We start from the raw sequence: 23,800 nt of genomic DNA, 5'->3' as shown, positions 1-23,800 counted from the left end.
CACCTGTCTTAAGTTATTTCTCATACAGACATAACCTTTTTTAATCACCCTGTCCTTGTTAACATAACGCCATTTAGGTCAATGATATAACGTTATGTAGAGATATAATAATATGTAAATAGCAGCCAGTGATGTGTCATTGACTGGCAGTCATGCGCGCGACCCCCCCGCCCCCCAGGTTGGGAACAGGTTGGGAACCCCTGCTCTAGGGTATAGCACTGTAGGAGCCATCATGATGGTGGTATATTATTTGTTAGGTTGGCATTATTATTATTGGACAATGGGTGGCGGGCACTAGATTTGACAGCACTGGGTGTATATTTAAAGGGTCAGAGGTGATCAGATTTGGGAGGGAAAAAATCCATATTTGAGCAAGATTTGGGGGAACTACAGTACATTACATAGGCCTATAGACAAACACTTTTTGCTGGCCCTTCAGTGCCATGCTGTAAAAACTACAGGAGACAGAGACAGAGAGAGATAGAGGTTGAGCTAAAACTGTCAAAGCAGTGCAGTGCAGTGCACTGTGCGTGTGTGCGTGCGTGTGTGCGTGTGTGCGTGTGTGCGTGTGTGCGTGCGTTCTCACACACAAGTACGCACGCATGTGTGTCTGTAGTTGTCAGTGTGGAAGGTTCCTGCACCACCACATTAAACCCAGGTTTCCTGGGGCAAATTTCACCAAAGGTCCTTTGAAGTCATGGCTGTGTCAGCAGTATAAATACTCCTGCACTGTGTTGGGTTTAAAAGGTGAAGTTGCTGACATTTTCTGCCATGCATTATTCAGCTTCTATCATGAGCTCTCTGAGCAGAAAGTTAAGGGGTGCAGAGTTCACTATTAAGATGACAATGTACTCTCCCCAAAGACGAATTAGACCATTTTTCCACCAAAATGTTATGCAAAAAAAGGTGATTGAGTCCTTTCCCATTGCCTGTAGATGAGTATACCTTTTGGGTATATTTCAGATGTGTCACGTTCAACGTCACAAATGCGTAAGTTGAGTGCCTGCAAGTCTCTCTCTCTTTCTCTCTCTCTCTCTCTCTGGTGGCACATGCTGTCCAGAGGCTATACACATTCCAATGTGATGACAAATTGTTTTGGGATTGCTTGCCATGCATTATTAAACTTCTATCATGAGTCCTCTGAAATGCAGAGTTCAGCATTAAGAATAGGGCTTTAAAACTTTGTCTTTTTGCAATCGGTTTGTTCCGAGCTGCATTCCACCACCAACACGTTGCTAAACCGGTAAGAACATAATAATTATTATTATTATTATCCATCCATCTTCAACCGCTTATCCAGATTACGGTCGCGGGGGCAACAGTTCTAGCAGAGCGCTCCAGCCAATCTTCTCCTGAGCAACATTGGCCACTTCCTCCTGGGGGATCCGAGGCATTCCCAGGCCAGTGTGGAGATGTAATCCCCCCCATCTGGTCCTTGGTCTGCCCGGGGTCTCTTTCCAGTGGGACATGCAGTGAGGACCTCCCTAGGGAAACGCTTGGGAGGCATCCCTATTAGATGCCTGAACCACCTAAGCTGGCTCCATTCCAAGCGAAGGAGCAGCAGCTCTACTCCGAGTCTCTCTCGGGTGACTGAACTTCACACCCTATCTCTAAGGGAGATGCCAGCCACCCGGCCGCTTGTATCCGCGACCTTATTCTTTCGGTCATGACCCACACTTCATGACCATAGGTGAGAGTAGGAACGAAGATTGCTCGGTAGACCGAGAGCTTTGCCTTCTGGCTCAGCTCTCTTTTCGTCACAACAGTGCGGTACATCGACTGCAATATCGCTCCTGCTGCTCCGATTCTCCGGCTGATCTCCTGCTCCGTCCTCCCCTCACTCGTGAACAAGACCCCAAGATACTTAAACTCCTTCACTTGGGGCAAAGTCTCATTCCCTACCTGGACTGCACAATCCATCGGTTTCCTGCTGAGAACCATGGCCTCAGATTTGGAGGTGCTGATCCTCATCCCAGCCGCCGCACACTTGACTGCGAACCGATCCAATGAGAGCTGAAGGTCTTGGACCAATGGTGCCATCAGGACCACATCATCCGCAAAAAGCAGTGAAGTAACCCTAAGCTCACCGAACAGTATACCCTCTCCGCCACGACTTCGCCTCGAGATCCTGTCCATGAATATCACAAACAGGATAGGTGACAAGGCGCAGCCCTGGTGGAGGCCAACCCCCACCGGAAAATTATCCTGACTTACTCCCGAGCACATGGACACAGCTCTTGCTTTGGGTACAGAGATTGGATGCAAGGATTGCAGGTCGCCCTCACCCTACAGTATATTCCCACAGCACCGCCCACAGAACCTCCCAGGGACCCGGTCATATACCTTCTCCAAATCCACAAAACACATGTAGACCGGATAAGCATACTCCCAGGCCCTCTCCAGGATCCCTGCAAGAGTCGACCAGGACGGAATCCACATTGCTCCTCTTGAATCTGAGGTTCGACTATCGGCCGGACCCTCCTTTTCAGTACCTTGGCGTAAACTTTCCCAGGGAGGCTGAGTAATGTGATACCTCTGTAATTGGCAAACACCCTCTGGTCCCCATTTTTGACAAGTGGGACCACCACCCCGGTCTGCCACTCCCTCGGCACTGTCCCAGACTTCCACTCAATGTTGAAAAGACTTATCAACCAAGACAGACCCTAAGCACCCAGAGCCTTCAGCACTCCACAGTGGCTTTACAAGGCACAAGTGCTTAGGATCAATACAACAGATTCTGGCAACACGATTTTAGATCGATACAAATCACACAATACGATATGATGCTGTTTACGTGTTTATATAGTTGGATCATTGAAATTAAACATGATGCATCGATACAGTTACTGTATTGTTACACACCTATTAATAACGTATGCAAAATGTTCAAAACACATTAATATAACATATGTAATTGCGAGCGCAGCGGAAGGAGGCTCCGCGCAAGTGGACCTTACTATGAAACCGTGCTCGGGTTGTGTGTGTGTCCGTCTGTGTGCAGTATTGTGTGCACTGCCTGTGTGCAGCCGCGCCCCCATGTGACTCACGCTCTCATTGGCTGCTGACAGATCTCAGAGTGCACTACAGTGTGGCTGAAATCCGCCTGCCCCTGGGTGACTAATTACACTCCTCTGAGAGAAATATAGCAGCTACAGTTAAAAATAACACATCTAAAAGCATCTACACAAGTTCATCTATTGGGATATCTAAGAATTCCATGTCATTTGTACATATTTCAGGCCGGATGGCAAGTTGAAAACGCCTTAGTTTGAGGACAGTTTTAGATTTCTTCTTGCTATGTTATTTTCGAGCTGCGTTCGCTTCCCGCGTTCGCACGTCTTACTTGTGTTATGATAACTAGACCATACCCGGTCGACGCATCCGTGGGGGGATATGCGCACATGATCTGGCAACCCGGGAGGAAGTTCGTCCCATAGCTGGGCAGCCCCGTAACCATGGCGACATTCTTTGACACAAAAGCGCTAATAAGAAGCTGAGATTTGATGAAATTGAAAAACGGGCTTCACAGTTAAGTTCAGATGGTAATGGTCAATGGCTGTGTGCAAAATCAGAGCAATTGGTCCAGCCACTGAGGAGAACCGGCTAGCTTCACCTACGCTTCACCTACTCACCTACTCAAGACGGTTACTAGAATTATAGTATGATGTTATGTGTTTAGCTTTATTGCCTATATATGAAAATGTTTCACAATTGAACAAACAGGGTAACTCTTCTTTTCATTCTTTGACATTATCTGACAGATACTATGTGTGGACTCTTGGTGTGTGTGTGTGTGTGTGTGTGTGTGTGTGTGTGTGTGTGTCTGTGTGTCTGTGTGTCTGTGTGTGTGTGTGTGTGTGTGTGTGTGTGTCTGTGTGTGTGTGTGTGTGTGTGTGTGTGTGTGTGTGTGTGTGTGTGTGTGTGTGTGTGTGTGTGTGTGTCTGTGTCTGTGTCTGTGTGTGTGTGTGTGTGTGTGTGTGTGTGTGTGTGTGTGTAAATGGACTGCATTTGTATAGCGCCTTTACAATGTATTTCCCATTCACACACACATTCACACACCAATGGCGGAGGAAGGTTGGTGCAAGGCGCCAACTTGCTCATCAGAAGCAGTTAGGGGTTCAGTGTTTTGACATGTAGCCAGGTGGAGCCGGGGGTCGAACCTAGAACCTTCGGATTCCAAGGCAACTGCCTGAGCCAATGCCGCCCATATGCCAAAGAAAAGTCATTGTAATCTTACATATTGGCAGAATTGTTAAACAATGGTTTTACATGTTGCATTACAGTAGTAGCGCTAGAATGCAGTGCAACATTATTCGTTCATCTTTAATAGTCTAACTTAATGTAACTATAATGTTTTAAGACAACGCTTTTAACTGTAACCTCTCTGTCAGGCGAGGGGGGCAACAAACTTCAGGAGTGTAGCTTTAAAGTCCACTGGCATTGTTACAGACAATTCTGAGAATATCATACATCAAACTTTTATAGATTTGATTGCATTTAATGACTACCATCAATTCACTGTTCTCTTTTCAAGACATAGATCAACATAAATACTGAAGCTGTGTTTCCTCACAGGACTCTAGAACCTGATAAATGAATGCACAAAAGGCAATTTTCATAAAGCTTCAGGGAAATTTTAATCTGACAGCATTCTATTTGTATCAAGCGTTAAATGCATTTTTCATTGCTAAACCATTTATCAAGCTGTCAGAAACAGAATACAAAAATTATGAAGAAAGGAGAAGGAACTCAAATTCCCTTCTTTCTGAATTGGTTCCACTCATCTAAGATGACAGACCCAGACAGTTGATGTTTTGAGGCTAAGGTTGGCTCACACAGTATCAGTGGGCCCCCCATCGGTTCTGGGAACCTGACACAGTGACCAACCTCATCCTTCTCTCTTTGACCTTGTCCATGAGCCCCCCTATTGGTCCACGTTTCTGATGTGTTAGGGAGGTAGGTAAAAACACTCATTTTCGCTGGCACTGGGGTGACACTATTACACTTCTACTCAGTTAAAGAGTTAAGAAGCTACGGTGGCACAAGGGTAAAGTACTTGTCCACCTCCAGCTTGGCCGAGCATCTGGGAAGGCGAGCAGGGAGGGTGATCTTTGCCGCCGCACTAGCGACTCCTACGGGCTGTGAGATGCACCTGTCAGCAGGGGGTGTTGAATGGGAGGAGGAGTACGGAGGCACTATGGCCTCCCGGTGGGGACTCTTCACTGGCAGGAGAGCCAGTAGGGTACAACAGCAGTGGCAACACAGAAATGTGTGGGAAGGGTGCATTAATCGGCTAAAGTCTAAATTTGGAGGGGGAAAAGGGGGTAATAATTATTGGCTATAAAAAGGAAAGCACTATAAGAAATCCATAGTGAGAAAAAGGGAAACTGCAAAATAACATAATTTTGTTCTTTGTCATTTTAGTATATCCAACCAAGGTGGAATATAATGAATCAGTTTGAAAGTACTTAAAGTTTATAGGAAATTAGCCTATGAATGGCTTTGTTTTATAGTCCTAATACATGTTTAGTACAAATAAACAATTACCATCAGTGGGGTAAACATTTCAGCACATTTCAGCTAAGTTTCAGAGACGCAGAAGGTATTTAAGGCGTCACATTTTGCAACTCTGTCAGCAGCAGCCCTAAAACTTTTTAGGGCTACATGACGGGTCGCCCCCCCGACACCGCATGGTGACGAAACTATGCCTACCCCTAACCCTAACCCAAACCTCACAAAAAATATGCCTAAATCTAACCTCAACCTCACAAAAAACTATGCCTTAAAACCTAACCATAACATCACTAAAACTATGCCTAAACCTAATAAACCCATGAACCTGATGATCTGATGATTTGAGCCCATGTTCCCATCATGGGATATATACATCAGGCTCAAATCATCACATCATGGGTTCCTAGCATCTTAACAAAGTGTGCTGCTGAGCTTGCTGTTCCACCACTGTTTTTGATGTTATTTGAAGGTCTATCCAATGATAGCTTGTCACTTAGTTACTTGGCCACACTTTATTCTCTGAAGTAGACCCACATTAGAGACTATCTCTGGAGCAATACATTGTTAAAGAGTAGAACAAACAGATGTTCAAAAGTATGTTCACCTGCTGAGCTGGGTCCTCTTTCTACTAGATTACACTAATATAACGTAATAAAATACTGGCACAAATCCAGCCTTTTCCTACAGTTAAGGCCTCTTGCAGAGGAAGTGACATCTGTTATAAAAAAGGTTCTGGTGTCAGGAAGCACAGTCCACTGAAACAACACCACAGATATACTGGAGAATTCTGAGAGCAATAGCTTTTTCTATTTATTTTTGGGCAAGGCCTAAGGCTATGTCGTCTTGTTCCCGACAACAAAGAGAGAGAGGAATGGACTCTCTGAGGGTTTCCAGTATGAGACAGAGACGAACAGGTCTCCACCGTCCCAGAGAGGGGAACAGATCATCAAGATAGAGTTCATGTGGGACCAAGTGTCGACTAGGAGCAGAGGAGAATAGAAATTCTTTATATTGGCAGCAATCATGTAGTGGAAAGGCCACCAGGGAAGACAAGAGATGATTTCACCTTGGATTCCCTCTGCACACCTTCATATCTGCAAGGCTTTGGGGATCCACACCCCTTTTTCTAGAGGGATTCTAACTATAAATTTAAATAAAGAGAAGTGATGTGGACAGTATTTAGATTTGGAATGAAGGAAGGGACCATATAAAACCCACAAGAGAGTAACCACAGAAATATATTGAAATAAAGTCATATTCACATTTATTGATGAAATGGCTAGTAACATAAAGCCCATTTAGACCTAGATTTATTTTCTCAGTGGGGTAATTTGCAAGAAAATCACTCAGTTAAGAAGGTTAAGGAAAATCTCTGGGGAACAGAGAACAGAGGCATAGAAACAAATGAATTAAGTTAAGAATGTTAAGTTAAAATTTCCATCATATGGCCACAAAAAAACCTACATTATAGTCATGGTTTAGAGAAACACTGTGATTTTCTTTACTCAATAATAATTCTTCATACCATTTTCATCAGCCTTCCATCAAACTCTTGACCAATTTGTGCCGGTGAATGCACAGATGATATAACCATGGCTGAACACAATTCACCCAAGTAATTGGAGAACAAGTCAAGAGTTTAAAAGCCCCACTAGCAGCCCCTACATGCTACTTCTTACACCCAATTGGAATACGGCCACAGGGTAGCACTAGAGGGAAATCCACAGGGCTACCAAAGTCAATAGGTTTCATTCTGGAATTTACTGGCTTGCTGATTAGATAGATATGAGACATACTGTACAATATTGTATGAAAAGTTGATATTTTGACCTGAGGGTTGCGCGGCAGATCTATAGTAAGTGGTAGATTGTGACAGAAAACCTCTACAGCGTGTGTGAGGAATACATTTTTCTTACCGGCCAGAGCGGCAGATGGTCTCCATAATTTACTCACCAAAGACTAAATGTAACCACATTCTGTTATACTGTGCTCCTGTAGCCGTATCAGAACCGCAAATGCAGTCCTGGCGGTTCTAAATTGGGACCCTGAGTGAGTAACAGACATAAATAGTGCATTTTAATCGTGTTGTATCAGTTAACTGTTAATTAACCATTAATGAGTGTCGGCTAACGGTCATGAAAAAAAAATCAAACTGGTCATCCCTAGAGAGATACCATAATGAGCGAAAGTGAGTGGGTCGATAATGAGAGATACCGTAATGGGACAACCAAGATGACATGCTAAAAATTGCCTGCCACTTTTGATATCCATTTGACCTTTCAGTCCAATCATTTCCTCTCACAGATCAGACCCAAATATCTCTCTCTCTCTCTCTCTCTCTCTCTCTCTCTCTCTCTCTCTCTCTCTCTCTCTCTCTCTCTCTCTCTCTCTCTCTCTCTCTCTCTCTCTCTCTCTCTCTCTCTCTCTCTCTCTCTCTCTCTCTCTCTCTCTCTCTCTCTCTCTCTCTCTCTCTCTCTCTCTCTCTCTCTCTCTCTCTCTCTCTCTCTCTCTCTCTAGAAATAACATTATTTATGTTGGTAATAGTGTTACTAATGCGTTAGAAAGTAACATGTTAGTGTAATGCAACAATTTTTTGTGGCAACTAACATGGGTGACCATAGAGTTGGTGCCTATTCATAGTGGCGTGTTTCACACAGCTTTTTTTCTCTCACTCATGTCACTCTCTACCCCAGCTTCACACATGTAGGCCATGCAATGTAGTTTCAAATGCAGCCACAGGGTGGCGCTTCGGAGTCAACAAACAGCTGGCAGAGACAGCTGCAGAGGCACATACAGACAGAGAGACAGACAGACAGACAGACAGACACCTCACGCAAGAACTATATCTATCCACTGTATGGAATGTACTGTGTACATGCTTTGAGTAAATGTACTAAAGTAAGTTTAAATTTAAAAACGTTTCTGTACTTAATCAATAAAAATATCGATCAGAAACAGATTGGTTTGTAATTATTACTAGTCGTTAAGATAGGCTACTTTGTAGATTTAGATTTATATAATTATAACCCTTACCTCAAGACACAGTGTCTATAAAACATCTTGAAAATCGAAGCCTCTCTAGTGGCGTAGTAGATAAACAAACTGGATTGGGTAGCAGGTACTGAAGACCTCTTGAAACTAATGTCACACTCATCATGGCACATCTTGTTCTTACACAATAGAAATCACATTTTACATTATCATTGAGCTCTGATAATCAGTGCAGACACAATGCAAAACTGCCTGCCCACAAAATCAGCAATTACTTCCATAAAGATGATAGTCAGAGTTATATATTTCATATCATCAGGCCAGTGTCACCTACCTGTAGGGGATCCTTCCAGCACCTGTCCTGTGTAGCTTGTCTCTTTGAAGATTGGCCTGTTGTCGTTCTGGTCGATGACAGTCACAACTAGAATTGCTGGGCCTTCAACCAGGTTACCATTCAGATCTATAGTAGAAACTTCCAGCTGAGGGGAGAGAGAAGACAGACAAGATTCAACGATTTGGTTAAGCTCAGCTGATTTGATCTAATTTACTGTTTAGTGTTCAAACAAAGTTTATGTCAACTCAGTTAAGTCCATTTAGTTCAATTCACTTATGAAAGAAGAGCAGACTTAATGTTTCTCTTATAATCCTCTTTCTATAAATGATGATGTTGTGTTTTCGCTGAAAGTTCTGTGCACAGTCCAGGGCTCATTATTGTGAAAACATTCTAGCTTGTTAAGCTATAACAACTTCACGACTGCTGACAAGTCTGTTTGAACAATATTTTCTTATTTTATTTTAATGTTTGAATGCAAACATTTTTATATAAAGAGAACACAGAAAATAAACAGTGATTCCAGCATTTGGTCCATTTAATTGTGGAACAACAGAGGGAGGGAGGTAAAGCACAGAGGAGATAGAAATATAATTCTTGAGTAGAGTACTACATCCCCAGTGACACTGACCCCACCCCCTGAGGGAGAGGCTGGTGCTACATCCATAATATCGTCTCTTTTTAAAAGTTTAAATGTTAAAATAAAAAGTTATCTTTTTGTGTTTTTTCGTAAATTAATGCCCCACTTAATCATACTACAGCGTCACAGAAAAGCATCAAAAGTACCAGATCCACAAGCTCAAAACGCGGCACGAAGTGACGCGTTTTGAGCTTGTAGATCTGTTACTTTTGCATTTTTTTTATTAGAATCCCGAAAACTAACCGTTTTGGAGATATGAGGTTTCCACCCGAAAGAGACGATATACATATATATACCACATTGGCTGCTGATGCTCATTAGAGCGATACGACATCACAGCCACCATATTAAGAGGGTCAATCCATGCCTCCGCATACACATTTTCCCCATGTATGTCCATTGAAGCAGGAGGTCTCTACACAATTATAACTAGAAAATGTGCTCCTCGGAGCACAGGTCTCCGCCAGTACTGTTCCTGATTAATCCTGTCTTACCTATTTATATTACATATTGTCACGTGTCACTTGACCAAGACCAATGCTAGCTTGGCTGATGGAAGCTCACTTCAAAAAATAGAAATTATTTTTTGAAGTGACACACCTATTTCTAGGTTTCTATTTCGTCATGCGTCTCGCTAGCCAATCAAAGCACACCCTTTCAACATATTGTCACGTGTCACGTGAAGCTTGACCAATGTTAGCTTGGCGGACACACGGAAGGACGGAGACGAAAACATACTCTCCACCTCTGGTGGAGACAATAAAGCCAATAACTCGCTGAATTCTCAACCGATTTTATGTGATGTTAAATAAATAAAAATATCGGTTTTCATAATAAAACACCTTATCTTATGTAGATTTTAACAGTCTCAGGTACTTGTATACAACTCAAGACATATTTCTGGCTGCCCCCAGTGTGACGGTGACATTGACGTACGGCCCCAGCGGTCATTGTGGCGTCTAGGTATAGGTATAGGTATGTCTAAGGCTACATCCACAGTGACAACACAGACCAGGGCCCCTGAGGAAGAGGCACTACGTGAGGTTCTCTTTGATGACACATAAAATAGCAATGCTGCTACCACCCAGAGCATACTGATGGGGCCAACACTGTATGGTATGTAAATAAGACATTCCCCGCCGGATCTGCGAGTTCTACAGAAGGTGGTGCGTTCAGCTGAGCGTACCACATGGAACCCCCTCCTGTACGTGCTGGATATTTATGACAGCAGTCGCTTGAGAGGAGCAAAAAGGATTACGAAAGACAGGCAACACACCAGAAACAGACGGTTTGTGACGATGCGAACTGGCAAGCATTTGAGGTGTCTCAATCATAGACATAAAGGTAGACGCCTCCTCCGGCTCTGAGGCGTCTGTATCTCGGGCGCCATTTTGGAGAAGGCAAGCTTCCTGACAGATTGGCAGAATCTAGTTGTATAAAAAATATAACAGGATATTTCTATCCTCAAGGCTCAGGAAGTGCTTTTTTTCCTGAAGGCTGTCAGTGTCATAAACAAGATCATGGGCAATAGCAACAAAAATAAAAACAAAGGAGTGAAAACTAAATAAAATGTAATTATTCCTGTACAGATTGCTCAAACCAATGTTGCTTATTGCACATTCTATAAATTCAGGCGCTAAGCCTCCTGGTGATATATATATATATATCACAATGTAACAATTTAATCTCGAAAATTATACGAACCAAGGAATCTCTGTAATGGAACTACTCCATACGGAAACCTATAGTACTCCTTCAGACCACCAGAGGGTGCTCACTTTAAGAGGTGTGAGTGTTAGAACCTACTGGTGTCCGTGGATCTGTAGCCCCAGACCAAATGGACATCTTATCTGCTGTATCTTCTTTTATCTGCACATGACATTTCCCCCGGTGACATCATGGTTCTGTATCCTGTACTGTCCGGCCTAATTAAGTAATGACACGACTTCCATTTCAATCTAAATGTGAATCTGAAATCCCCTTTACCTCTAGAGCAAGACCAGACAAATACGCCAGAGAGAGATAACCCCATTACCAAACCTTATCAGCAATGAATGACATCATCCTACCTTGCTATCGCATGACTCATCTGTTTTACTCTCCCAAAATGCATTGTCTCTCCACCACTACAGTGCCCTGATCACATGATGTAATGACAGTGATGACACGCATGGAGCTGAGGTTTAATGGTTACATCCATCATCTAATACATCCTATCAGTCTCTGTCTGGATCTACACACAGACAGATAACAGACTAAATGTGAAAGCAACCATAGAGCATACAGATACTGTACGCTAGGCAATTGTAGATTATGTTCTGTATGTACCAGAGATCACGTTTTAATGACCGGTATTGACTGTTTTTTTTAGCGGCGCTAGCCGCTCTATACCTTTAGGTATAGAGCGGATATTAGCCCTCTATGCCTGGCTTTTGCGTCAACGTTCTGATTGGTCAGGTGCGCCAACTTTCTGATTGGTCAGGTGCGTCAACGTTCTGATTGGTCAGGTGCGTCAACGTTCTGATTGGTCAGGTGCGCCAAAGTTGTGATTGGTCACTATTCATGACATCACTATGATGTCATGAATATAGAATTCGATGTCTATATAAACGATGACAATGACTTCATCTTATTATTCATTTGGCTAAAGTCTCCGTCTAGGTAAGTTATTTAAAGTTAATATGACGAATAGAAAGAGAAAGATACAAGAACAGATGAAGGGTGAATGTATAGAAAGTCTGAGTTCGGGACCCAGTCATCCGTTATGACAGAATGGTTTGATAGAGACGATCGAGAATCCAAGAGTCCGTTAAGGTTCTGATTGGTCAGGCCCGTCAAGGTTCTGATTGGTCAGGCCCGTCAAGGTTCTGATTGGTCAGGCCCGTCAAGGTTGTGATTTGTCAGGCAAGGGGACTATTCATGACATCACTATGATGTCAAGGTTTATTTTTTATTTCCTCATGTTTTTTTTTGTATATATTTTTATTTGGCTAAAGTCTCCTTCTAGGTAAGTTATTTAAAGTTAGATCCTCAATTTAACTTTATCTGTCGTCGACGCTCTGATTGGTCAGACCCGTCAACAAAGTGATTGGTCAAGCTTCACATGACACATGGCTATAAACACATTATAAACACATATCGATGACATAATGTATTCAAAGGCGCCGCTACCTTCACACAGGGTGTGATTTTTTTAAATGACAAATACCGGAAAACATAATTCTCTCTCTCTCTCTCTCTCTCCCCCCCTCTCTCTCTCTCTCTCTGAGAAGTTCTGTATAGTAACGAAAACAAGGTACCCACGCATTTGAAGATCCAACATACAGTAGATGCCTAAATAACACACTTGTTTGTCGTGAAGTTGTCACTGTGAGATTATTGGGACTTGTGCAGGTAAAACCACGGAGCTAATCATAAAAATGGATTAAACGGATCACACCTAATTGAAAAGTGCTATGAGGACACTGTGCAAGATCACCACAAAAGCTTAATCGACTGTCCCAAAGCTGGCTCTAACTACACCGACGCATCGACTGCACTCACCACTTAATATTATGTTGCTACAGTATATGACCTGTGAGTAGCCTATATTGATTTATTGCTGGACAGCTGAGCCAATAAATGTTAACAAGGATTATTCTGAAGTGCTTCATTTTTGTGAAGTATTATTTTATTACTTTTCAGATCGAGACACACACACACACACACACACACACACACACACACACACACACACACACACACACACACACACACACACACACACACACACACACACACACACACACACACACACACACACACACACACACACACACACACAGCTGGATGAGCAGTCAGGTTGAATACATTAAAGGGATTCAAAATGTAGGTGTGGTTGAAGGTTCAGTTTATTGTCTTACAGATTGAGGACAGGTGGTTGGAACGGAGCCTACTTCATCTCAGCGTGAATCCAGATGACTGAATACAATGACTGAACGGGAAATGCTGAACCGGGTCAGAATCATGCATATGGAACCAATCTCCGCAATCGCTTCATTTCACATTCACTCAGCAATCATCTCCTCCAGAGCCGCTCAAGTAGCCATCGTCTGGGGGGAGGGCAATGGCACTCTGAATGACTTCTTACTGGTTTGCCAGCCGTGTTCTTAAGATCCCAGGGAAGCTGCTCTCCAGCAGGGCTCAGGTGAATAATTCCACGTGTTTCTAAACCCCTCCTGTGGGCTCAGGCTATTTCATCAGAACCTCCACCACCCGCCATCGAGCTCCTCTCAATCCTCTACCTTGGAAGAAACGAGGAGGAGGATTATGTGCTCACTGTGACACTCTGAGCTGTCTTAAGTTTATACGCTAGGGAGAGGATGTCTCTTGATTGGTCAGATCATTGTGTGGGAGGCAGGGAAGGAGGCATTGTGGGAGGCAAGGAGGCATCACGGGAGTAAAGGTGTCTTTAGAGTGCATTTAGAATTGAAACCCTGAACCACTAAATCAGGGTCAGGAAGTTGTGATTAGCCGTCAGGAATGAAACCATTGGAATTATTGTATTGTAAGTTCTTTCAATACGCTCCTTTATACATTGACATTCAGTTCCACTGTTTGCTACTCTCTCTACTGAGCCTTTCCTCACTGACTTTCACAGTGCTCACGTATCCATGTTGTTTAGGTCACAGCAAGCATACAAAGAATGTTCTCCTATAAAAGGCCATTCACACTGAGCACTATAACAAATGCAATGGTGAATGATAGTGCTCAGTGTGAATGGCACTTTATACACTGAAAACTGATTGACCTCACATCAGTTTGATTTCAGCCAGTGGACCACTGGAGAGAAAGACACACACACACACACACACACACACACACACACACACACACACACACACACACACACACACACACACACACACACACACACACACACACACACACACACACACACACACACACACACACACACACACACACACACACACACACACACACACACACACACACACACACGGTTGCATTTTCTCTTTCCTCTGTTCCTCTCAGAGCCTAAACCTCAAGGCAGCTGCTTCTCTAGTAAACGTCCACTGAGAACCAGTACTGTCCACATCTGCTACAGTCCCAAATGTCTCCCCACAGAATCCACCGACATTAAGATGTCTGGAGAATAATATTCAAAGTCTGTGTATTTCTATGACATGCTCTTACCATACTGCCTTGAAAGGAGAGACAAATATATCAGAGAGTGTGAGAAAAAGATTGTAAGAGAGAGATTTTCTGAGATGAAATGATACCTTAATAGTGCTATTTAAAGAAAACTGCTCAATGAATAAGCATAATATACATAATGTTTGTTATGATTGGCTAAAGTGTGTGACAAATTATTTTAGTCAAGATGGAAGACCCAGGGTCCTTCCATGCAGCCTTTACATTCAGCTGGACATTGTAATGTTTTCCATTGCATCAAAGTTAGTGAAAAACTTATGATGAGAAAAGGATCTAAATAAATGGTCTTCACAGGAAGGAGGGTGGAAGGAGGGAAATGAATGTGGGAGTTAAATGTATTGAGATGAGATAGAGGCTGGCTGCCTGGCCAGATAAGAAATAATCCTGTTAAAAGAGTCACAAATACTCTCCCTGGTGTCTAAACAGCCTATGAAGCACTAAACAGCCTAAGAAGGTACAACACATCAGCTTTGTGTGTTGTTTATAACGTTTCACATAAGAACATACAGTACAGTGAGTGATTTGTATACTGAGCATGAAAGAATGACCATGTTTAACTATTCCTACAGTATGACACCAGGTTCAGTTACATGCTGTATCACAGTAAAAACTCCATGTCATGACCAGCACCCATCAAACTGTTTGTGGGTGCTGTGTAATAAAGTAGTTCTACAGATGAGTGGGAGAGTTTCTACTAGGTCATAAAGCAAATCAAAAGATGGGAATGTATTTCTCTCTCTCCGTCTCTCTCTGCCATAACCTTGTTTCTTATCTTTAACGTACATAAAAATCAGTTCATGTCATGATGTTAGTATTTCTTGATCATTTATAAAGGAAATGGGTTGCACTCAGAGTGGTGTGGTTACATGATGTAAGAAACAATAAAAGAGAAAACTCACTCTTGCCACTCTGAGTGCAACCCATTTCCTTTATAAATGTTGTTAATCTAAGAGGATATCGCACCAGAGAAGTCAGAGCGCGGTGGTAACAAAAAAACAGTATTTATTGATCAAAATGGGACATTCTGAGAAGCTTACTGGATTTACACCCTATGTACACTGCAAGTTCTAAATTAAGACTTTGATGTATTATCTTTTCTCTAGACTTGGCCAATGACCATGGGGGAGGGTGAGTATACAGTACATAACATTGGACAGTTTTTAATCACGTTTTGAATCATGTTGCACAGCAGACCTTAGAATACATGTCTTTTTATGTCTGTGGTGATTAATCCATTTGATCTTAGTTTTTTTTGTTTTAACTGCCATCTTGATGTGTGTAGATTGTGTGTGCTACTGATAATGGCCGAGGCCGGGGGCCGGAGTAGGACACCCCGGTGGCCGGGGTCTTTTTTCTACTTGAAGCTGGGGCCGGACGGGGTCTACCTGAGCTACCACCGGGACCTGGTTAGCCGATTAACTTAGTGCCTAGTAGCTCCCATTTCAAGGCTGTTTTGCGTTCTGTCGCAAGGCGGTGTCGCTCGTCGAAATAACCGGTCGATCCGCGAGCTCATTGCGGACCGTATATTTTTATTTAGTTAATTCATGATTTTTTCTTATTCTGCTCACGTGACACAAGTCTATATAATAGTCAGGGGTCATCTGGATTATTTATCCTATTATCTGGATAGCAGACCCAGTCATATGTTGCCATTAAAAGCACAGTTGTGAGGGCACGGTGGCACAGTCTGTAGCACTGTCGTCTCAAAGCTAGAAGGTCCTGGGTTCGATTCCCGCCGGGGACGCTGTGGGCGTGTCCTCTCCTCCGAGTGATCAGTGCCCATACCCTAGGTGGGGTTGGCGAAAGGGCCTTTCTGTGTGGAGTTTGCATGTTCTCCCCGTGTCCCCTAGGGTAGGTAGTAGGTACCCTCACAAAAACATGCAGTAATCCTGGTCTCTATACTGCCTCCCCCTGGTCAGCGGGGCGCCTGATGGAGGGGAAAGGAACTGGTTGGAATAACGTGTTCCTTCCACGCGCTACGTCCTACCGGGGGAAACTGCATTGAAGGAAGCATGAGCTCAGTTCGGGGCTCTCCCCAGGCTGGCAGAGGGAGAGTAGCGCCCAGGATTACAGCTTAGGCAATTGGCACTGGGTGAAAATATTGGTTACGAAAATCGCGGGATACATTTTTTTCCATGTTCCAGACAGGTTCAGGCATAAAGTCATCCCCGGCATGACTGTTGACAGGCAGAGAGGAGAAACACATACACTGACAGCTTGTCTGTAAACATCTATACATTTTAATCAAGAAATAGGCCATGGAGTTGCCCAATCTTGAATAATTTTACCTCTACAACAGCTGGTTTAAAACTTTGTTATCAATATATTCGGTACGGTTTCCATACAATAGTCTGTTTCTGTCCATCTCTAGTACAACCCGGCCACAAGCGGCAAGCATTGAGCGTAGCAGGCTCATTGCATGCGTTTGTGAGGACACAGAGAGAGAGTCGTGCAGTTATTTATGTCTTTTTTTTGGTTTTGTTTACTCAGTGGAGTGCTGTGTGTGTGTGTGTGTGTGTGTGTGTGTGTGTGTGTGTGTGTGTGTGTGTGTGTGTGTGTGTGTGTGTGTGTGTGTGTGTGTGTGTGTGTGTGTGTGTGTGTGCGCGTGCGTGTGTGTGTGTGTGTGTGCTTTATCTTGGTGTGTGCAGGGCAGCGTAACCTCTGCTCTCTAAAGCTCAGGACATTACAGTCCAGTCAAGCAGAAAACAGGAGTGGGATGTGAACAACAAGCTTCAACTGTCTCAGCCCTCATGAACATAGAGTCACACCTACCGTACATGGAAAGAACATTACCCAGAGGGTGATGGGTGTATGTACTGGTCTGTCCATGTACAGTATACATGTGCTGTAGTCTTGCTTATAATGTATATAGGCCTGGGGTGACACAGTTAGACCACCCCTGGAATCTGACTGGCCACCCCAGGTGCCACCCCATTACACGCTTTTTGGATTTGGAAATATACTCTACTTCAAGCGAAAACTTAAAACTGGTTTTCCAAGCATCCGAGTGACAACAATGAGATGGTTGAGCCTTCTTTGGTACTCTGGACTAGAGTATTCAAAATACAAAATGATAATAGTAAGGAATGCGGAGCCAGATAGGAGCAAAAGCACTGGAGTTCAAACGAGGGTTTATTTCAGAGAAAGCTTTCTGGAGTACAGTTGAAAATCATTCAGTTCTTATACACTTTTCTTATCTTTGAGTTTAGGTAATGCATTACTGTACATCCTCATGGAGAAACACGTGGACAGAAGTTTAAACACGCTGCAAGAAATTCAGCTGAGGTTGCGCTTCTTTCAGCTTGTCAGCTCTGTACAGTGTGGTCCGTTACAGATAAGGATAACAAGACACAGTATGACACTTAAAGGCCATAATAATGTTCCAAAAGGTCAATGTGATTTCAACATGACATTACAAAATGATAAAAATATGACACATATTTTTTAATCTATCAAAGGTTATAATAACGTTTACACACAGGATGAATTAATGTTCAGTTGAATGCATTTCAAAAGATGACGTTCATAAATTAACTGATCAGATCGCTCTATGACGGCAACACCAGGGCGCTCTGAAATCGGAGCAGATTCGAGCATATTTACGAATGCATCCAAATATTACATTTGTATGGTGCCACTCTATGTGTTGCCATTGGTAGGTTTACTCATTTTTAAATTTCACTTCAAGAACAGGATTGTAGACGTTGATAATGTTAGTAATTAAAGTAGATGAGACAAATGTTACTTGTGTGTGCGCATGCTAATACTTCACGCCACTCCTGCATAAGTCAGCGCCCTGCTTGCCAACCCCATTTATTTTATTGCATGATGAATTTGAAGATGTTTTTTTATATTATATTTTATATATTTTCCTTTTTATATACTATATTAATATACTGTATATATACATTTATATCATGTGGTTTCCATGCCTCTAAATAACCTTCCCATATGCTTTTGGAATATCTGACACAGAAACATGCACGCACAGACGCGTGCACACACATGCACGCTCACACACACATCATTATTTAGCCCTTTTACCTTGCATGTCAACTTATTATGTTTACTTCATACTGTTGAGGAAAGCTTGGAGTACGAAGAATTTCACAGCTATTGGCTATATCAGGTGACACACACACGCACACATTGTAAAAGTTGATTAAACAACTCGTTTTATATGAGGCTCAATCAGAGCTGCATGTACTGTACTGCGAGGTACAAGAATTCTGATCAAATCCTGTAAAGCAACATAATGAAAAATTGTGGAACAGAGTAAAATATGTGCCACATCTGCAAAACTGAAAAGCCTGAAGCACTTCTTATCAACTTCAAATTCATAGACGAGACATGCTGCCCTGAGTTCTTGCTGCCATCTTTGTGACTACAGGGGAGCTTAGTGTGTTCTTAATGGAGACAAATTTACATATCCAAAACAAGGCGCTGCACAAAAGGCCAGGCTCATAAGTTCTTCAGGGAGTCTTCTCTATGTCACCATGTGCTGTGACATGACAGACAGGTAGTGAAAAGAACGAGGGAGAGAAGGAACAGAGGGTGGTGCTTTTCAGATCTGCTGTCATAAGACATCACATTGACTGCAACACTGAGCTCTCAGTTCCAAAGAAACCCAGCCAGTACCCAGCTGACTTTTTCAGAAGCCAAAGTTCAAGTTAAGTCAAATGTAAAATATGTCTTCTATCTAAGCAGGCGCCAATTTCAAAGACATATCAATGTCAATTCATAATGCAGTAACGTCCAGGTTTCTTTCATTTCCACTAGCTCATATACTGCTGCTCATATAACCCTTTGTCAGTTGAAATTGCATTAGACCAGCAGCCCATGAAAACTATTCAAAACGCATTGCAGCCAATCAAAGAGAAAAGTATTCAAATATAAAGCTGGTTATGCTTCAGCAGAAATTCACCAAATTCAGATTTTCACAGCCTGCACTGTTACCAGATAGTTACGCAGTAAATAAGAATTTACAAAAAATCAATTCAGATGGTAAAACACTTGCCAGTGCATTGCTTATTACACGTATTGTATGCTTGTCCTAAGCCAAACATTCCAGCATCTCCAATGCTGTCACATACAGTAGAGAAAATATACTGCACGTGCAATACAGCAGGTCACATTGCAACCCCTATAAACAAGACTGTCATTTAGCTTTTCATATTCTGTTCTTACTCTGTTATAAGCCAATCAGACCTCAACCCCATACTGTAGCTCGTTGTAACCACGGCGATAAGCCTCCTTCCTGCTCTCTCCGTCTCCACTCCCCTCTCTCTTCCCCTCCATTTTCCATCTCATTAACAGTCATTTTCATCCTAATTGAGTGTAATCATAAAATAATGTTTGACATTAAATCCTTGTGAGCATGTGGTCCAGCTGATCGCTGTGTCTGTTTGCTGTTCCACAATAAATATTGACTTTGTTAGAGGGTTTTTAGTTTTTTGGTCTGCATTGCTCGCTTCCAAGTTTCCTGTAATAGGCTTCATGTCGTTCCTTAGCCCGACCTCTACTTGTTGTTATCGTTCTGCAGTTATGCAGCACTTTATGTGATTTGCATTATTTATGTTGTGTACTGCTGCACTTGAATTCTGACTGACAGAAGCTAGCTACTGCCTCCAAAGACACTGTAAAGTTCAGAGTGTTCATTTACAGTAACTATGAGAGCGTAAAAATTACAAAATAATGTCACACCATAACCGTCACATTTTAACATGCTGTCCAAACAACAAATGTGAAAATTATTTGCAATCATTGCATATCTTGTTGACTCAACCTGCCAGAACTAATAATATCACTCTCAATATTATTAGTTAGGATATAAATACACCAGTCACAATCAATTGTAAGAAAGGGAGGAGAATGTGGGGAGGAGAGGGAAAACAGAGGATGAAGGAAAGATGATGAGGAGTTGCTCAATGTGACCTTGACTGCTTGGCTGTGTTTACAAAAGACAATTGATGCAGCGTATTGACAAAGTCATTACCCAACGATGACACAGCTTAATCACATATTAGAAAAGCTCTGTATTGATTATCAGTGAACATCATAGATCAATAGATTGACATGCAGCTCCCTGCAGGGGGATTTCTTTTACCTGTTTCTATCCTGTTTCTTGTTCTTTTTTTTCTCAATTCAATTAAACGTTTTATTGGCATGACATTTGGCATGTGTTGCCAAAGCACAATAAACTAGAAAAGTGCACTCTCTGCCTGCCTGCCTGCCTGCCTGCCTTTATAAGTCACTAAAAGTGGTCATTGTGTGCTTCAAGTAGAGTACACACATTTCTGAGACGAAAAGCCTGACAGGGAGCTGTAAACGCTGTACCCATGCACTTAAACCCTCTACACTTGGTAAACTAATAACGAGTTGACCGGGATTTGCTCTGTACGCATTGTGAGCTTGTACATTGGCTTTTTCCAGCGAATGTTAGACCCAGAATAGGGATGCTAGGGTTCAAGTAGGTACAGAGAGTGGGAGGTAGAGAAAGAGGGAGACAGACATACAGAGAGATAGAGAGAGACAGAGACAGAGATAGAGAAAGTGCGTCAGAAGATGAACAATATACCGTAGGTAGGTTCTTATACCAGCCTGTGCATATTAGGCTGGTACTGAAACTTTACAATACAGTTTCACGCCCCTGCTGTGCCTGTCGGGGTGTCTTTCACTTGTCTGTTGACAGGCACCTGGTGGGTGGAGCTTATCGTTACTTTACAGTGTCACGTCCCCTGCTGTGCCTGTCAGGGTGTGTCTTTCTCTGCTGTCTGTTGACAGGTATCGGCGGATGGAGCAGGGAGGTCTGGACTAAATTGGGAAGAGCTGGTGATTCCCGACTAGGCCAAATAGGCATATTCCCCTGATTAATCAGTGTCTCTCTCTCGCTCTCTCTCTTTACAGCACTGTACCATAACATACTGTCCACGCATGTCAGTTATTTATTCCATTTAGCTTTAAATACGTGCATTTTTGTCTGCATCTCTCATTCTTGTCATGTCTCTACAGCTCAGTCGTGACAACAGGAACAGCTGCTCATGCATTCCTTCCTCATCCCATCTCTCTTCATCATCCTCTCTCCCTCTCTGTCAAATCATACTCTCCTCATTCAAGTGCCATCTTATCCTCTTCCACAGATTAACCATACAGTTCTATGGCAACATGATGATAGTCTAGTGCAATGTGTCATTCTGTGCAGGTTAGAATGCCAATGTGCTAATGAATAATGTGATTTGTTGTAACAGGAAAACCATCATCATGTAACAAATCACCTAATTTGAAGTTCTAAAACTTTTTCATGTCACCCCCAAATGAATATGTAATATTTGGCCATGGACCCCCATCTGAAAATATGTTGTGCAAGGTGTTAATTTTTTTCCTGTTAACTATGACCAGTGTGAAATATGGTTCACTGTGAGCTAATGGGGAGACTATTATTGTGAGGGGTCGACCGGAAGGGGCTGGTCGTTAGTTAGAACTACTTGGTGAACGTACAGGTTGAACGGCAGAGTGCCAGGAATAAACTTGTGTAATGACCCGTTGTTTTATTCAAATTAACACCAGGGAAGATTTATCTTATGCAATTCCAAATCTTTACGATTACAATCACGATTGCTGTCCCTTTGTGTGTAGGGTATCTATGAAAAGTAGTGTTTTTCGTAGGACATTAAAGGGTCCATGGTGAGAGTCATTTGACTGACCTGGTACGAGTCAATGGCCTCTCGGTCCAGTGAGCGTGTGACTAACACGTCTCCTGTATCCATGTCGATGGTGAACACACCTCTGGGATCCTGGTCAGCACCAGGGCCTGTCAGATGAAACATATGGTTCACCCTCTTCTCTGCTGAGATCACCTGTGAAACGCACACACACACGCACGCACCTTTTTGATATACTATATGCTGGAGTAATCTTACTTTTTTAAGTGCAACTCAATATATATGGTAAATATGAGTATAGATATTATACAGTATGTTGTTTAAGAGATATGCTCTCGTGTGCATGTAAGTCACATGTTCTTACATAATTGTTTCTACAAATATATGATTGCTAAACTGGTTACATTTGTCATCACTTGATTTCATCACATTTTTGTAAAGTTCAGGAGGAATTAACCCAAACCACAAGCACCTGCTAATCTACAAGATGTTTTCTTACCATACCATTGTGATAAATCTAGTGTGAACATAAGGAAGACAATAAGGTAAACCATTTGTCTATGTATCGTGTGATTTGTTTATGTATTGTGTGATTTCTGTGTCCTAATGGCTGCTTGGAATTTCCACAAGGGAAACAAATCTATCTACAGTATTATTATTATTTGGATGTCTGAAAAAGCTGTGGAACCAAACAATAACACATGCCATGAGGAGATGCTGGAGATGTTTAGTTTTATTTATTGTTTTATTTGACACATTCACCATGAGCTGCCATGGGGAGTACTTGGATAGCTGTACTCACATGAGACTGTTGTGGTTAGCAGCATACAGAGGTACCACAGCAACAGGTCCAGGCAGGTGACACAAACAAACACACAAAAACACACCAAAAAATGTTAGATTCCCACACAGCAACGAAAAGCAAAAACATGGAACACAATGGAAACGAGCTTCGGCATGTTTGTGATTGATCCATTTTGGCGCTTTTAATTGTGCTTTTAACAGTTGCCAATAAAGTATCATTTCTATAAAACACACTATTCACCCACAGCAGCAAACGACAGCTAAAATACACCACATGTTACAGCCAGTCCACCACAGTGTTGCTACTGCAGCTACTACTGTCTGTGATCACGATAATGCTGCCAGTCAACACTCTGTCATATTGTAAGCACATACTGTGTGTGTGCGTGCGTGCGTGCGTGCGTGCGTGCGTGTGTATATATATAGCATTATTTATGTATGTGTAGAGATTAGAGAGATGCAGTGCAAGGTAACTGTAAAGCTCAGGCAGATTCAAGTGCAGTTCAAGGTAAGTCCAGGAGTGATTGTTCATGCGGACAAATTGAACCAGGGTTCAATTTGCTGGTGGGGATGGGGGGAATCCATGCCTCTGCTTTAGATATCCAACTCTCTGGTTCTAATGGCAATATTTCCACTGTCCAATGT

The 23,800-nt window shown here is 42.5% G+C and overlaps 1 protein-coding gene across 1 annotated transcript in view; it reads right to left on the bottom strand.

Annotated features, from left to right (window-relative positions):
• The window catches only part of LOC311046665 (cadherin-13-like), a 164,491-nt gene that overhangs the window by 69,224 nt on the left and 71,467 nt on the right, over positions 1-23,800 (bottom strand). The window contains exons 5-6 of the mRNA XM_084059151.1: positions 22,394-22,546; positions 8,840-8,984 (exon numbers count right to left, since the gene is read on the bottom strand). Coding sequence (XP_083915277.1) covers positions 8,840-8,984; positions 22,394-22,546 — 298 coding nt within the window. The remainder of the gene's footprint in view (positions 1-8,839; positions 8,985-22,393; positions 22,547-23,800) is intronic.

Source organism: Gymnoscopelus microlampas (genome assembly GCF_963454915.1).
Source record: "Gymnoscopelus microlampas genome assembly, chromosome: 6".
Lineage (NCBI taxonomy): Eukaryota > Metazoa > Chordata > Actinopteri > Myctophiformes > Myctophidae > Gymnoscopelus > Gymnoscopelus microlampas.
Note: the sequence above shows the minus strand (reverse complement) of the source record. Positions and strands in the feature narration are given on the sequence as shown.